The sequence below is a fragment of the Peromyscus californicus genome, unplaced genomic scaffold (genome assembly GCF_007827085.1).
Source record: "Peromyscus californicus insignis strain IS unplaced genomic scaffold, ASM782708v3 Scaffold_12__1_contigs__length_115047231, whole genome shotgun sequence".
Taxonomy (NCBI): Eukaryota; Metazoa; Chordata; class Mammalia; order Rodentia; family Cricetidae; genus Peromyscus; species Peromyscus californicus.
In genome coordinates, this window is record NW_026294413.1 from 76,407,955 (window position 1) to 76,423,724 (window position 15,770).

The window sequence follows — 15,770 nt, forward strand, 5'->3', positions numbered from 1 at the left end:
TTTTAGGGAAAATACACTGGGAAAGGCAACTGGCGTGGATCAGTGGGTGCTAGGCCAGGAGCAGGTAGTGGGAACTAAGTCTACACAAGGGCCAGGATAGGTCATGCATGCAATGCAAGGGTTAGAACAAGGCTCACACCAAGAGCAGGTTGGGCCAGTGTCAATCTGCAAGAGTGTCATTGCAATCCCTTGTCCTAGATTGGATGTCTAAGCATCTGGTAATAGGTATTTATAAAATAGTAAAACAGTAAAGATAAGAAAAAGAATAAAACAAATAAAGAAAGCCTGCCACTTGGATGCTGGAGAGATGGCTCAGTGGTTAAGAGCACTGACTGCTCTTCCAGAGGACCCGGGTTCAATTCCCAGCAACCACATGGCAGCTCAGAGCTGTCTGTGACTCCAGTTCCAGAGGACCCAACACCCATGGCAAAATACCAATGCATATAAAATAAATATAAAAATTTTTTTAAAAATCCTGCCACTAATATTTAGGTAGCAGACTAAAATTTCATAATAAACCATCAATCTAGGGATAAAAGGAATCTAATAAAATTAACAAACAAAATAGACAGTTACTTAAGATGATAGACCTAGCCGGGCAGTGGTGGCGCACGCCTTTAATCCCAGCACTTGGGAGGCAGAGCCAGGTGGATCTCTGTGAGTTCGAGGCCAGCCTGGACTACCAAGTGAGTCCCAGGAAAGGTGCAAAGCTACACAGAGAAACCCTGTCTCGAAAAACAAAACAAAACAAAACAAAACAAAACAAACAAACAAAAAAGATGATAGACCTAATTTTACTGAAGTTAGATAAGGCTGCTGTGGTCCAACCAAGGAAAAGGAAAAGGAAGCCTCTAATAGATCACACTGTTTCTAAGGAAATTAACTGTGATCCAGTACAAAGCTTAAGAATATGTTTAAGAATATGTAAGATAATGGCCCAACAAGCTCTAAGGAAAATTCATGTTTTCCAATATTTATAATGCTTTAAAAAGTTAACCGGCTGCCGGGCAGTGGTGGCGCATGCCTTTAATCCCAGCACTCGGGAGGCAGAGGCAGGCAGATCTTTGTGAGTTCAAGGCCAGCCTGGGCTACAGAATGAGTTCCAGGACAGGCGTAAAGCTACACAGAGAAACCCTGTCTCGAAACCCGCCCCCCCAAAAAAAAAGTTAACCGGTATGCAAAGAAGCAGAAAATGTTAACCATAAAGAAGAGGTAAACGAATCTATAGAAATGTATAAAAATGATGCCAGAATCTTTCTATCTTTTTATACAAGTTGATAGTCTTTTAACTGGGGACATCTACATAGTTGCCAGGACTGTATTCCATGTGCTCAAGAAGGCTTATGAGATTGAAGAATATATAGACATAGACAATAGTTTAAAACACTCATATCAGTTTTACAGATGAAAAGGCAATATTTGAGGTGAAGAATCTGCTGGCCAGGCTGCACAGCAGATCGGACACTGAAGAACAGAAGGGGTGTAAATGTGAAGGCACTACAGTGAAAAGGGCCCCCCAATACGAGGGCTAGGGATGTGGCGTGGTGGTCTACTGCCTACCAAGTATGAGACTATAGGTTCAATTCCCAGGAAAACACACACACACACACACACACACACACACACACACACACACACACACACACACACACACACACGGAGTCTCTGTCTCTGTCTAAAATGAAACAGAAAGAGAAAAGAAAATTGAACAAAAATGAAACATCCAACAGACAATTGTAACCGAAAGCTACAAGATACAAAGTATTTTTAAAATATTAAGTGAAGACTAGAGGCAGATTAAAATCCCCAAAGGAACCCCAAAGTTGTTGCTAACATGCCAACATAGTCATTTAACTTATGCAAATGAAGAGTAACCCATGGGGTAAAGAACGAAGACAGGCAAGTCAAATAAAAACAAACTGTAAAATGGGGGACTTAAATCCAAGCACCCCAAGTATCACATCAAATGCAAATAATGCAAACTCCCTAACTAAAAGACAGAGATAATCAGAGAAATGGAGAAAAATGCAGTACTAGTTATATGGGACATAAGTAAGAAACCCCCTTAAAATATCAAGACAAAAAGAAACCAGGGCAGAGATTGTAAGAGGAAAAAAGAGCACTGTTTCATAATGAGAACGGAGTTAACTTATCAGATACAATAATCCTAAATGTTTATTCATCTACAGATAGTACTTCAAAATACAAAAAAAAAAAAACCCACAACTCTGAAACTAAAGAGAAAACCACACAGAGATTTCAATACTCTGAACCAACGCAGTAACTGGTAGCAGCAAGATGGAAAATCAGTAAGGACAGCGAGGACTTGAAGAGCACTATCAGCCTGTCTGGCCTGTTGACAGTTACAGCCACCTCACCAACAAGCAGCGAGGCTCTCCCTCCAAGTCCACTAGAATGTTTACTAAAGACAGCATACTCTGGCCTGCAGGTTACAAACATCTAAAATTTGGAACTGGCTAAGAATGAAAACATAGGTATCAAATTCTGTGCTATGCTGATAAAGCTGTACTTAGAGGAAAACCTAGAAGCCAAAGAAAAAGAGAAACCTTGAACTGTCTCAAACTTAGTGAATCAAGTTTCAATCAACCAAACAAGTATGTGCTAACACTCTGGCTCCAGAAAGCCTTGAGCACTTGTCCATATAGATGTATCTGACCTTGTAACATCTATCCTTCTCTTACCATCCTAACAGTATGGCCTCCTATGGAGTGCACAGTTCCTATGGACCAGTGGCCCTCAACCTTCCTAATGCTGCGACCCTTTAATACGTTTCTTCATGTTCTGCTGACCCCCAACCATGAAATTATTTTCATTGCTACTCCAAAACTATAATTTTGCTACTGTTATGAACCGTAATGGAAATAATCTGTGTTTTCCAGTGGTCTAAGGCAACACTGGTGAAAGGGTCATTTGACTCCCAAATGAGTCAAGACCTCCAGGTTGAGAACCGCTGCTATAGACAGAAATTTATTAAGTAGGATGGGCTATTTCTCACTAGGTCAGCTGTCTGTCCTGGTGCAGAGCTCTTGGATTAGGACAAAAGGCGGGACTTTTCTGTGGGTATTTGTTTGGAAAGCAGCTGTCCTAGCGATACTGCCACAGGGTCTCCCACCAGGGACACTGGCTTTCTCACTCATGGAAAGCAGGCTGGATCCATAGGTAAAAGGAGCTCAGAGCTCTCAGCTTTAAACTGGGCATGGCAGCTCATTCCTCTAATCCCAAGCACTCAAGAGGGAAGCTAAGGCAGGAGGACCAGTAAAAGTTCAAGGCAAGCCTGGTCTACCTAGAGAGTTCTGGGCCAACCTGGGCTACAGAGTAAAACCTGTCTCAAAAATTAATAAATTCCAAACTTTGTTCATGTCTATCTAGATGTCCCCATTCCAAGTCTCAGATCTCCACTTCTTTCTAATCAATAACATGTGAACACTGAAAAGACCATGCAATTCTATTGCCAGCACAATAAAAAAGATGGGGCCCATTTTCAGCAAGGTGACTATGGGACACAGAACAAAGGGGTTTAGAGACCCCAGGAACTCTGTGATTCCCAGAGTGGATGTGAGAGTTCCATGTTTGTTTTCTTCCTGTAAATACTCCAGCAAACCCAGGACCAGCCACTACTGCCACTAACTGTCAAGGACTGTAAAGATTTGCTCCCCCAGGCACCTAATTCAGAAACCACTCCATCACAATCAAACAAAAGCATCTTTATTTAAGTTAATTCCAATGCCATTACATGCAATGGGTCACTGGGATCTCATTTCTCATTAGCAGGGAGCTGAAGAATATCCTAATAACAACGAGGTGTCCAGGTTATAATCAACCCAACTCCCAAGCTCTATCTTTGATGGCATTTTGCCCAAGAATCCTCTCCTGAGTAATACTTTATCAGCCATAGTCTAGTCAGGAGACCAAAAGCACATGAACTATTGAGCAGGAAAAAAAATAAATGTATTAAAAACTGTTAACCAGTGCTGGAGATGTAACCCATTGGTAGGGTGCTTGTCTAGCAGTGGGAGACTTGCCATCAGCTATTAAGTAACGGAAAGTAACTAAGACTTACAGTAACGGAAGAAAAAAGATTTGGAGTTGGGATCCTATAGAGCTACTGCAACTCCAATACAAAGAGACGAGGCTGATGTAGGAGAGTTGAAAACTATAAACTGGGACCAGAACACTGCCAGAATGAAGCATTGTTGCTATGGAAGGCATACAAGAAAAGGAACCAGACAGAAACAACGTGCCCCTTAGGGCTGTCTAGACTTCCAGTCTGTATCCTTTCTCGGGGAAGCATTATCGGTAGACAGCTAGCAAAGGAGAAATGTGCTTTAGAGTTCTGCCCCTCGCCGGGCGGTGGTGGCGCACGCCTTTAATCCCAGCACTCGGGAGGCAGAGCCAGGCGGATCTATGTGAGTTCGAGGCCAGCCTGGTCTCCAAAGCGAGTACCAGGAAAGGCGCAAAGCTACACAGAGAAACCCTGTCTCGAAAAACCAAAAAAATAAAAAAATAAAAAAAAAAAAAAAAAAAAATAGAGTTCTGCCCCAGATTCACTAGCAGAGGACACAGGAGTGCTGTGGGGCTGACAGCCAATCCCTTACTAAGCTGTGGCGCAGAGGAGGCAGGGAATTGCTGCCAAATTGGAGTCCTGGATTATTTGTGTAAAGCACTTGAGAGGACCTGACTGAGGCTGTTGAGGCTCCCAGAAGCCACCGTGGAGGCTAAAAGACATCTGCTTCCTGCGGTGTGGTTCTTTTTCTCTGCTATGGGATCTAATCATGAGATAGATGCTCCTCGTCTTTCAGCATGCTCACCACACAGGGGAACACCGCACAGCGGAGAGAAGCAAATGGCATGAAACTCAGCTGTAAGGGGTAAGAACCGCGACTGTGAAACAGATAACCAATAAAGATCAAATGCAGACATTACCAAAACAAAATGACAAGGATGAAAAGGATAGTAGCTGGCAGTTTACCTTGGTTGCCTTGGCTGGGATATTAGAAAGATATTTGTAAGGTTAAAATAGTGTCCACGTCATCATTTCTAGTAGACAGATCTTTTAACTTGCAAATAACATATAAAAAGTTTATCTATATAGATGAAGTTAAGCTAAGTGGGAAGAATGGTTGGTTAGGTTCACCAGGACTGGTTAGGTCCAAATCAGGACGGAGGTGACTGGCACTTACTTACAAAGTCTTCCAGCCTCAGCAGTGCTCAGCCCAGACTTCAAGAAATAATACATCAGCAGAAACTTGCAACACTTATGAAACTCATACTGACAAGGGGTAGTAAAATAATCATTATACATTCAAGTCAACCTTAAACCTGACAGAGCCAGGATGTGAACCTGCATTTGCCTGACTCCAAAGTGTCTGTCTTCTAAACACAGACAGACAGACAGACACACACACACACACACACACACACACACACACACACACACACACAGATCCTGGCTTCCCTTTACCCTAGGATGCCAGCATTATGTGCAATATGAATTCCACCCAGTTCCCCAATGCTAGAGATAGGTCTAAGAGATCGAGAACTTAGTGGCCTATTTAGCAACACATATAATGTAAATATCAACTAGATACCAATTTTCCTTAGGGAGGAAAATTATGTTGACGAGAGTAACACTAATATTATAGTCCTTTAAAAACTGTGTATGAGCACTAATTTTTTCACTTGGGAAACACCTTCCTAATTCCAATTACAAACTTCCTTGAAGTAAATGACAGCAATTAGAACCCAACAGGTTGCAGGCGGTGGTGGCCTACGCCTTTAATCCCAGTACTTAGGAGAAAAACAAACAACAACAAAGAAGCTGGAAGGTTAATAATAATAACACTATGATCCAGGCATAGTGCACACTCCTATAATCCCAGCACTTGGGGAAGGCTGCATATGCTACAGTGAAATCAACCATCTACAGAGAACAAATAATTTGTGTAAGACTGGTCTTCATGTTGTTCGGCTTGCATCATACGGGTTTTATGCTGTACCATGGGGGGGGGGGAGGTGTCAGCTGGGAATGTTACATTTTTCTTCTTTCCCAAAAGTGGCATCTATTTTCAGAAACTGACAGGGATCTGTGCCTGTCTTTAAAGTAATGATGAATATGTAATCAGGTGGTATTTTTGAGCCTGATTTACAAAGCCTGCTTCAGTCCCAACCCTGTCCGCTTCAGCTCATGTGGTGTTTCTGAAATTCATTCCCTTTCTCACTTTTCTTCTTCTTCTTCTTCTTCTTCTTCTTCTTCTTCTTCTTCTTCTTCTTCTTCTTCTTCTTCTTCTTCTTCTTCAAAATACTCGTTCTCCAACTATAGCTCATGTCTCTTCCGCAAGGTCCTCTTTGGGCCATGACTCTTGAGCACTTAAGGGGCTATGAAGGCTACAGCTTAGAACAACTGCTGCAGGCTAGTCCGATGGTTTCAACCAGCGGTCTTTATAAGGGTGGCCTAAACAGGACACAGCCACATCTCCTCAAGAGAAATACCGGAGACTCTTCTACCTTGAAATAATTGCTCCGGAGTTATGTAACTCTCCGAGAAGCAAAATACCTCCAACCCACAGAATAACTTACTCCTAAAAATCCCGCTACTCAAAAAAAAAAAAAAAAAAAAAAAATGTGTTATCAACTAAAGACCATGTCAAAACAGTGGACTGCTTTCAAGAAGCTGTTCAATTACCAAACGGTAGCTACAGAAAAGTAGTAAAAGGGTAAAAGTTCCTCCGAAAGATCTGAAACCAAGCCAAGGGTCAGTTCAGATCAGGAACACTGTCAAAGCTCCTTCGTAACCCGTCTGTGCCCGGTGCGGCGGGTGACCGGTCCTCACTGGGCACGGAGTAGGCCCCGGCCCGGGACAAAGCCTTCGGACTCTCTGACCCCGCATCAGGGCCAAGCTCTGGCCTCCCCCGGGCGGTCCCATCCCACAGGTGCAGCAGGCGGCCTGGGCCGAGGGCGGGCGGTGGGCGTGCCCGCTCTGCCCGAGGCACCCGATCCCTCCGCACAGACCCCACACCCGGCCGGCGGTCCCTTCGCCCACCCCGCTCCCAGCCCTGGACACTCACCATCCTAGTACCAGGCCGGTGGTGACGATGAAGCAGGTGAAAACCACCGCGATGTAGAAGAGCGGCGAGTATTCATAGAGCGTTACCAGGAACACTGCGGCCATCAGGGTCTCCTAGGCTCAAACCGGCCCAGCCCGGCCGGCCGGGACCAGAGCCCGTCCGTATGGCGCCCCGGAGCGGACAAACTTTGTAGGTCCTCACTCGCCCAGGCTCCTGGGGAGCTGGAAGCCGCGGCCACAGGAGCCAGGATGCCAATCACAAGGTTGATAAGCAGGCACGCCACGCCCCTCCTGCTCCCGTCCCGACTATTGGCTGCATAGCGGGGAGGGGCCAGCTCCGCCCCGCCCATCCCAGGCCCCGGGATTGGTGGCCTGCGACAACTCCTCCAGCCTGGCCCAGTTCGCAAATTCCAAACAGAAATTTGGGGTCAACACGGACAAAACTTCAGCTGATACAGATTCTCAGATGCGCAAGGAATCCTGAAACCCTGCAAACCCTAGGCAAATTTTGGAAGAGGAGGAGGGCCGGCATCGGAGGGGCGGGGAGTGGAGGTTCTACAAAGTGGAATAAACTTCTGTTCTTGTTTGATCTCGATTTACAAATAGTCATGGAAAACCAAAGAAGTGGTCTCTTCCGCGAGCGATTTATTGGAACTTTGTCAGCCTTTTGAAAGTAAGTTTATTTATTTTTATTTTTTATTTTTTGTTTTGTTTTTCAAGACAGGGTTTCTCTGTGTAGCTTTGCGCCTTTCCTGGATCTCGCTCTGTAGACCAGGCTGGCCTCGAACTCACAAAGATCCGCCTGGCTCTGCCTCCCGAGTGCTGGGATTAAAGGCGTGCGCCACCACCGCCCAGCGAAAGTAAGTTTAAGCAGAGATAATTCGGCAATACGTATTCAAGATTCTCTTAGAAAAAAAAAAGCAGTTGTTCTCCCACGGCCATCTTTTATTAATTTTATTAATTCTCCTCAAATTAGAATTAGCCAGACCTTTGAGGGCTTTTAAGTAACTAATTTTTGTTTGTTTATTAGGAGACTATTTTAAGTACAGGAAGTAACTTATAAATGTCTGCTCCCTTTCCTTACCCTTAAGGGTCAGTACCTCACGGTAGCCTCCCGGAAGTCTCTCACAAAACCACATTTATCACTTTTACTAAAGCCCTAAAGGCCTAGTTACAACAGAGGTGGAGGAAACACCCCCCACCACAAATCCCACTCTGTTAGGGAGGAAGAAAGGGAAAATGAGCACTAGAAGCATGACTACAGGACCCGGCCATACTTCTAAGCCACCAGGAAATTCATGCTTCAAAAAGATGAGTTAACTTTGTCTAATGGCCTTGACCAAATAACCATGTATTTTCTGGAGTACTGCTATTTGAGAAGCTTGTCTCTATATGATTTTTCATTACTAGATATTGACTTGTGAAGGTTATGTTTATTTAGTCTGGGCTCAGTTGTTGGAAATGTTTTCATTACTATACCAAGCACTACGGTGAATATCCATAAAGCTAAATTATTTCTTTAGGCTATATCACTAAGGTAGGACTTTTTAAAATGTGTGTTTTAAACATTTTAGAGACTTGAGTCTAGAAACGCTGTGTCAAACATACAACCACACCATTCCAACTGCAGCTTGAACCAAATTCTTGGCCAAGCTGAAGGCAACTTTGTTACAATAAAATAAAAAGGTATTTTTATTGTGAAACAAAAATCCAGGAAGTTGCCGGTAAAGTTAAACATTAAACAGAGATAGGATGTTGCTGCGGCTCAAACTCTATTGAACTTACAGTAAAGAGATTTAAGATGTAAGAGCCTAATCCGAGCACTCAGGGAAGTAGAGGCAGGTGGATCTCTGTGAGTTCAAGGCCAGCCTCATCTATAGAATGAGTTCAAGGACAGCCTGAGAGAAGCCCTGTCTTAGAAAGAGAGAAACAGAGAGACAGACAGAGACAGAGAGACAGAGACAAAGAGACAGAGAGAGACAGAGACAGAGAAGAGGATTGGATTGTGGGGGCTCTGACCTAACCAGCAGACTAACCCTTTTGATGGGTTCATAATTCGATGACATTACTATGAAGTGGTGGAATCTTTCAGAGGTAGGGTCTGATTGGAGTTATCAGGTCACTGGGGGAATAGCCATGGGAACTCTATCTTGTCCCTTTCTGCATCTCTTTCCTGGCTGCTATGGAGTGGTCAGCTTGGATCTGCCATACCCTCCTGCTATGCTTTTCTGCTCTCGCCATGGCCAAGAGACAGTAGAGTCAGCTGGCATACACTGAAACCGTGAGCCAACTAGACCTTCGCTGGTGTTTCTATCAGGAATGTTGTTACTGGGATTTAAAAACAAACACATCATCTACTGGGGAAAGATAAACAGTAGCCAAAGAGCTTTCAACAAGACAAAGGCAAAATGACAGGTTCTGTTAGAAAAGGTACCTGGGACTATGAGGACTTAACATGGGGAAATGGAAGAATACAAGGTAGAGATAAAACAGATGTTTGACATGAGATCTGACAGAAATAGGTTTGCCAGTCTAAGGAGTAGCCTGTCTCACCTGCTCCTGTAGGATGCAAACAGACAAGGATAGTTACGGTTGCATCCCAACAACAAAAGACCATACGATTGCATACAACATTGTGAGGACCAGGGATGTCGTTGATCGAATACTTGCTGGCATACTTCAAGACCGGGGTCAATTCTCAGTACTTAGTGAAACCAGGCATAGTGGTGCATATCTGTAATTCCAGCCCAAGAGAGATGGAGGCCAGACTCTCAGAAGTTCAACGTTATACTTGGCTACATTGTGAGTCTAAGGCCAGCCTGGGTTGTGTGAAACCTTGTCTGAAGAGAGATAGAAATAATTTCTTTTTCTAACTTGATTATGCAGTTCTCCGGCATGAACTTTGTAGATGACAACATTGTGTAGCACAGACAAAGGCCCGGAGATGGGAAGTTGAGAAACTGAAAGGTTAGGCTGGGTGAAGTGTGGAGAACTAGGAGAAAGGTAGGCCCTGGCCAAATAGGGGGTCTTGCATTTTAACTGCTTACACTACAGCTACCCACTACAATATACCCTAAGAACAACTGAAACACAAGGCTGCCAATGTATCTGAATTTTCAGTAAATCACTGTGGCTAGTGTACAAAACAACTAACAGGAAGGACAGGAGAGTGCATATAAGTAATGGGACACCAGCTACTAGATGATTTCAAAAAGCCAGGCACGGGGCTGGAGAGATGGCTCAGCAGTTAGGAGTACTGGCTGCTCTTCCTAGAGCTCCTGAATTCAATTCCCAGCAACCACAAGGTGGCTCATAGCCATCTGTAATGAGATCTAGCACCCCCTTCTGGCCTGCAGGCAGAACACTGTATACATAATAAATAAATAAATTTTTAAAAATACAAACATTAAAAAAAAAAAAAAAGCCAAGCAGGAAAGCTTGGTGACTCTGATTAAGATAGTGACAAGGACTTTTAGAAGAGTAGATTCTATTTTTTTCCATTTGTGAATAACAGAAAACCAAGAGATATAATTACAATTTCCACTGAAAGTCCAGATGTGGCAATGAAAAGCCAACACTGTGTTCTGTTGTGGGAGGAACCCAGACTCCTGTTTGGTTCCACTATTCACGGCCCCCATTCCTCAGGTCTCTTCACGGTCTATTATGAAGGGGCCACCATTGTGTCTGTATCCTTGCTACCACGGAGAAGGAAAAATGGAAGACAACTTCCACTGAAGAAGATTCCAGGAACATATCACACATTCCATTGACCACAAGTCAGCTTTGTGTCTGAATTTAGCTGCAAGGAAGCTTGAAAAAAAAAAAACTACAGACTTTACTCAAGGAAGTTATGTGCTTGGTTAAAGACTAGAGTTCTAACACTTAAAAAGGAGATGTGGGGTAAAACGGAACTAGAAGGCTCTCCCAGGTGAGGTTTATAGGATTTAATCAAGGCATGTGGGCATAGAAGGGGAGCAGGAATGAGGTTCTGGGTTATGCCAGGAAAAGAATGTGCCTAATTATGCTCTAGTAACAGATTCTCTGCCGTCACCCTGTTACCATTCACCTCAGGTCTTCTCTAAGCATAGACCTTAAATGGAATACACTAACAATCTCTGAACACACTGGTGATGGATGCAGGCTTGTGTAGCCAACTTGGGAGATCCATTCTAACAGTATGAACACAGAATTGCAATGAGGAAGTGAAGCATAAGGCCCGGCAAGGTTCCCCTCAAAACATAAGCTTAATTCAAATCAGAGTACTTCACGCTTCAAATTTACCCTACCACTGAAAATACAAGGAGGATGGCATGGCCTTTTAGGTACTGATTCCACAGAAGTGAGAGTATGTGTGGAGGATGGGGCAGTGTTAAGGTTGGTTTTTTTTTTAATTAATTTATTTTATGTATACAAATGCTCTATCTGCATGTACACCTTTAGGCCAGAAGAGGGCATCAGATCCCACCACAGATGGTTGTGAGCCACCATGTAGTTGCTGGGAACTGAACTCAGGACCTCTGGAAGAGCAACCAGTGCTCTTCACCTCTGAGCCATCTCTCCAGCTCCTCCCTGTCCCCCTTTTTTGAAAGATGGGGACTTATGAGGCTAGAGAGATGGCTCGGTGGTGAATAGCACTGGCTGCTCTTGCAGAGTCCACAGTTCCATTGCCAGCACCCACATGGCAGCTCACAACCTTCTGTAATTCCAGTTCCCAGGACTGGGATGCAGTCTTCTGACCTCTGTGGCACTTGCACTCATACATACATAGACATAAATTAAAAAATCTTTTCTAAAACTTTTTTTTAAAGGATGGGGACTTACTATGTTGCCCAGGCTATCTTGAACTCTTGAGTTCATGCAATCCTCTGCCTCAGCCTCCAAAGTAGCTAGGACTACAGGAAAGCACTATTGTGCCTAGCTAAAGGGATCGCTAACCTTAAAATTAGTGAAATAAGCTATGTGCAGATCCCAGAGTTGGCTATACCTATTGTCTTAGTTAGGGTTTCTATTGCTGTGATGGAACACCATGACCAAAAAGCAAAGTGGGGAGGAAAGGGTTTATTTGGCTTACACTTCCATATCACCGTTCATCATAGAAGGAAGTCAGGACAGTTTGGGTCACTGCCCACTACCTCCCCAGTGCTAGAGTGACCTACCTTGACCAATACACATGACTTTGAACTTGGGTCTTTGTGCTTTACACAGCAAGCAATTGATTGAGTGAGCCATCTCCCCAACCCTAACTGATCTAGTTTTGTTCTTGAACGCTACTCCTGTCCCAAATAGTATGGGTGTGAAGGAAGAGAGGATCGTGGGAACTTGCATTTATAAACTGAAGGTCTTATTAATATTTGGGTCTGGGGTGATGGCTTGGTGATTAAAGGGGCTTCCTTGTACGATGGTGAAGGCCTCAGTTCAGATCTCCAGAATCCGTGTGAAAGCCAGACTGAGTGTGTCACCCTAGTGGTCATGTAGCAAGTGAATCCCTAGAGGGTCTTGGGCCAGGTAGCCTGGCATGTGCAGCAGTAGGAAGAGACTCCTGTGCAGACTGGCACCTGAAGATGTCTGACCTCCACGTGTGTACTGTGGGATGCATGTACCTGTGGCATACACATGTACACACACATTGTAGCAGGACAGGCCCATAGGGTCAAGAAAATTGGCTCAGACCAGTTGCCAAGGCATGAACATAACATATTCCTTATGAGCCAACCTGGAGTCTGCCTGAGGGCCTAGCAACAGTTGCTGTCAGAGTTCCTGATTGTGCCCAGCCAATGAGGGATGACCACACAGACTGGGAGCTGGGAGGAGGGTATATAAGGTCTTCCCTGTTATTGAATAAATGAGCTCGTTATTTGCCTTCAATGGACTCCTGGTGTCTGTGCCGTTGATGCTGTGCCTTCTCACCCCTTTCCCCTCCCCCTGGAGCTATTAGAATCCAAGCAACAACACATGAAGACCTTTAAAAAGAAAATTTTTTCTTCAGTTTACACTTCTAAGAATCTGGTCTCTTTCAAGAAAATTCTTGTGGTGATATATTGTGTACCCTAATAAAATTTGCCTGAAGATGAGAGAAAAAAACAAGCCACTAGATTAAAGATAGAGGCCAGACGGTGCTGGCACACACCTTTAATCCTAGCACTTGGGAGGCAGAGATCCATGTGGATCTCTGTGAGTTCAAAGCCACCATGGATTACATGAGATTGACTCAGTCTAGGAAAGAAACAGAGCCAGGCAGTGGTGGCACACACTTTTAATCCCAATACTTGGGAGTCACACGCCTTTAATCCCAACACTAAAAAGGAGGTGATATGGTGGGCAGAGAAAGGTATATAAGGTGTGAGGAGACAGAAACAAAAGCTTTTAGGCTGAGGAACCCCTTTCAGCTAGAGCCCTTTCGGCTGGAACTCTTTCAGGCTGAGGAGTTGATGAGGTAAGAGGTGGTGGCTGTGGCTCGCTCTGCTTCTCTGATCTTTTAGCTTTCACCCCAACATCTGATCTGGGTTTTTTTTATTAAAAGATTAAATTAAATTTCATGTTACAAATTCTGTCTTCTGCCAGGCGGTGGTGGCACATGCCTTTAATCCCAGCACTCAGGAGGCAGAAGCAGGTGGATCTTTGTGAGTTCGAGGCAGCCTGGTCTACAAAGTGAGTTCCAGGACAACCAGGACTGTTACACAGAGAAACCCTGTTTCGAGAAAAAACAAAACAAAACAAAACAAACAAAAACAAAAAACAACAACAAAAATTCTGTCTTCCCCTTTCTTTCCTCCCTTGTCTCCTCCTAAAATGACAATCTGATGACAGCAAGTACTCATGGGATGTTGTGGGGGGTGGGACAGGAAAAGGAGGGCTCAGTTCTGTACCATGCTCATAGATCCTCACCAAGTTGAAGAAAACTTTTGACTTTCTGTCTAGGTGATACCCAGTGCTGAGATCTGAGGCTCCAGCCATTAACCTGTGTCAGTAAAGCCCGCCGAAACATACAGCCTCGTAGCTCTGCCAGTCTGCTAGACTCCCCAGGGGTGTGTTATATGAACACGAAGATTCTCCTACATGTCACATGCAGGTTTCAGGGCTATCTTAGGACAGCAGATTAGGCCACTTCTGCTGCTAAATACATCTCCACCATGTTAAAAATGGTATACTTTAAAATTCAAGGCCTCTCCTCAGAGAAGAGGATTTTCTCTAATACCCCACCAATTTGGATCCTTCCATGACTACACCTTTCCCTCTGCCAATTCAGGCTGGAGGAGGAAGGCCAACACAGGAAGTAAGGCTCTGCAGGTCCTGCTACCTTCCCCCACCCCAGATTCCACAGATTCAAAGCAGAATGCTTTTCCTTCCTGCTACTGACTTTGTCTCAGTTTCCCTAAGAAGTGGTGTACAGGAAATCCCACTTTCACTATTACCAATATCTGGATTTTTAAAAACTGCCAATAGAGCTTCAAAATTGCCTAAGACCCCCTCCCTTGAAAATGTCTGGTTTTCTAGGACTGGTGAGATGGTTCAGCAGTTAAGAGCACTGGCTGCTCTTCCAGAGATTCTATGTTCAGTTCCCAATAACCACACAGTGGCTTACAACCATCTGTAATGGCATCTGATGCCCTCCTCTGGCATGCAGATGCACATGCAGACAGAACACTCATAGATAAAAATAAGTAAATAAAATTCAAACGAAAAGTAGAAATAAAAAAAAAAGAAAAGAAAATGTCTGGGTTTTTACTATGATTGTGGTTTGGAGATCCAAAACTCTATTTTTAGAAATCAAAGTTGCTCTTTGCTTTCCTTTCTTCTTTCCTCCCTCCCTTCTTTCCAGTCTTCTCTTCTTATTGTTTTAAAAATTATTTTATTACTTTGTGTGTATGGGTGTTTTGCCTGCTTGCATCACGCGCATGCAGTGGCCCTGGAAGCCAGAAGAATGTATTGGATCACTTGGAGCTGGAGTTGCACCGTGAGCTACCACATGGATGGGTTCTGGAGATCCAACCAGGGTCCTCATAGAGAGGACCAGTGCTTTTAACTGCTGAGTCATCTCTCGAAATTTTTCTTCTTTTTGAATTTCTGATGCCACGGTTCTACTAATTTTTTGAGGATAATAGTTACTTCTGGATGACCAAGGAGAAAGTCCCAAAGGGATATAAAATATTAAAGTATTTTAAAAATCTCTCACTTTTTTTTTCGTAAAGTTGCCAACCTTTTCATTCATAGTCTTTCTTGTACCTCATATTTTTCCATAGAAGGACAAATTTATCTCCGTTTGGAATACCAATAGTAATAAAATAAAAAGGTCGTAACTTTTAGTGCCATACTTTAGTTTCAGAATTCAATTTGGCAGTGACTTGAAAGTAAGAGCCCGCATGATCACCATTTATTCATTTTATGAATTCTATTTGGAAAAGAAATGTATTCAGCAAGTTCTGGAAAGCAGGCAGGGTCAGGAATGGCATTCTGGGACAGGTTGGAAGGATGGAAGCCGTGCCTACGTTTGTAAAGCATTCAATCTGGAAGTAAGCTGTAATCAACACGCACATTTACCATTAAAAATCATTGACTCGGGTTTGTCATCATGAACTTCCTGCCGTGGAGGCTTGTAGAAAATGTAAAGACACCAAGAACCTGCGCACCGAGGCGAGGCTCTTTCCGCGGCAACTGGGAGGGCGGAACATCCTTTCCTTTAAGAGGC

At 43.8% G+C, this 15,770-nt stretch overlaps 1 protein-coding gene across 2 annotated transcripts in view; it reads right to left on the minus strand.

The window, feature by feature from the left end:
- The window catches only part of Cgrrf1 (cell growth regulator with ring finger domain 1), a 41,417-nt gene extending 34,087 nt beyond the window's left edge, over positions 1–7,330 (minus strand). For both annotated transcript variants that reach the window (XR_008217105.1, XM_052733427.1), the window contains exon 1: positions 7,086–7,330. Coding sequence is in view for 1 of the 2 variants with exons in the window: in XM_052733427.1 (XP_052589387.1) it covers positions 7,086–7,189 (104 nt within the window). In the remaining variant the exon portion in view is untranslated. The remainder of the gene's footprint in view (positions 1–7,085) is intronic.
- Positions 7,331–15,770: the final 8,440 nt, after the last annotated feature.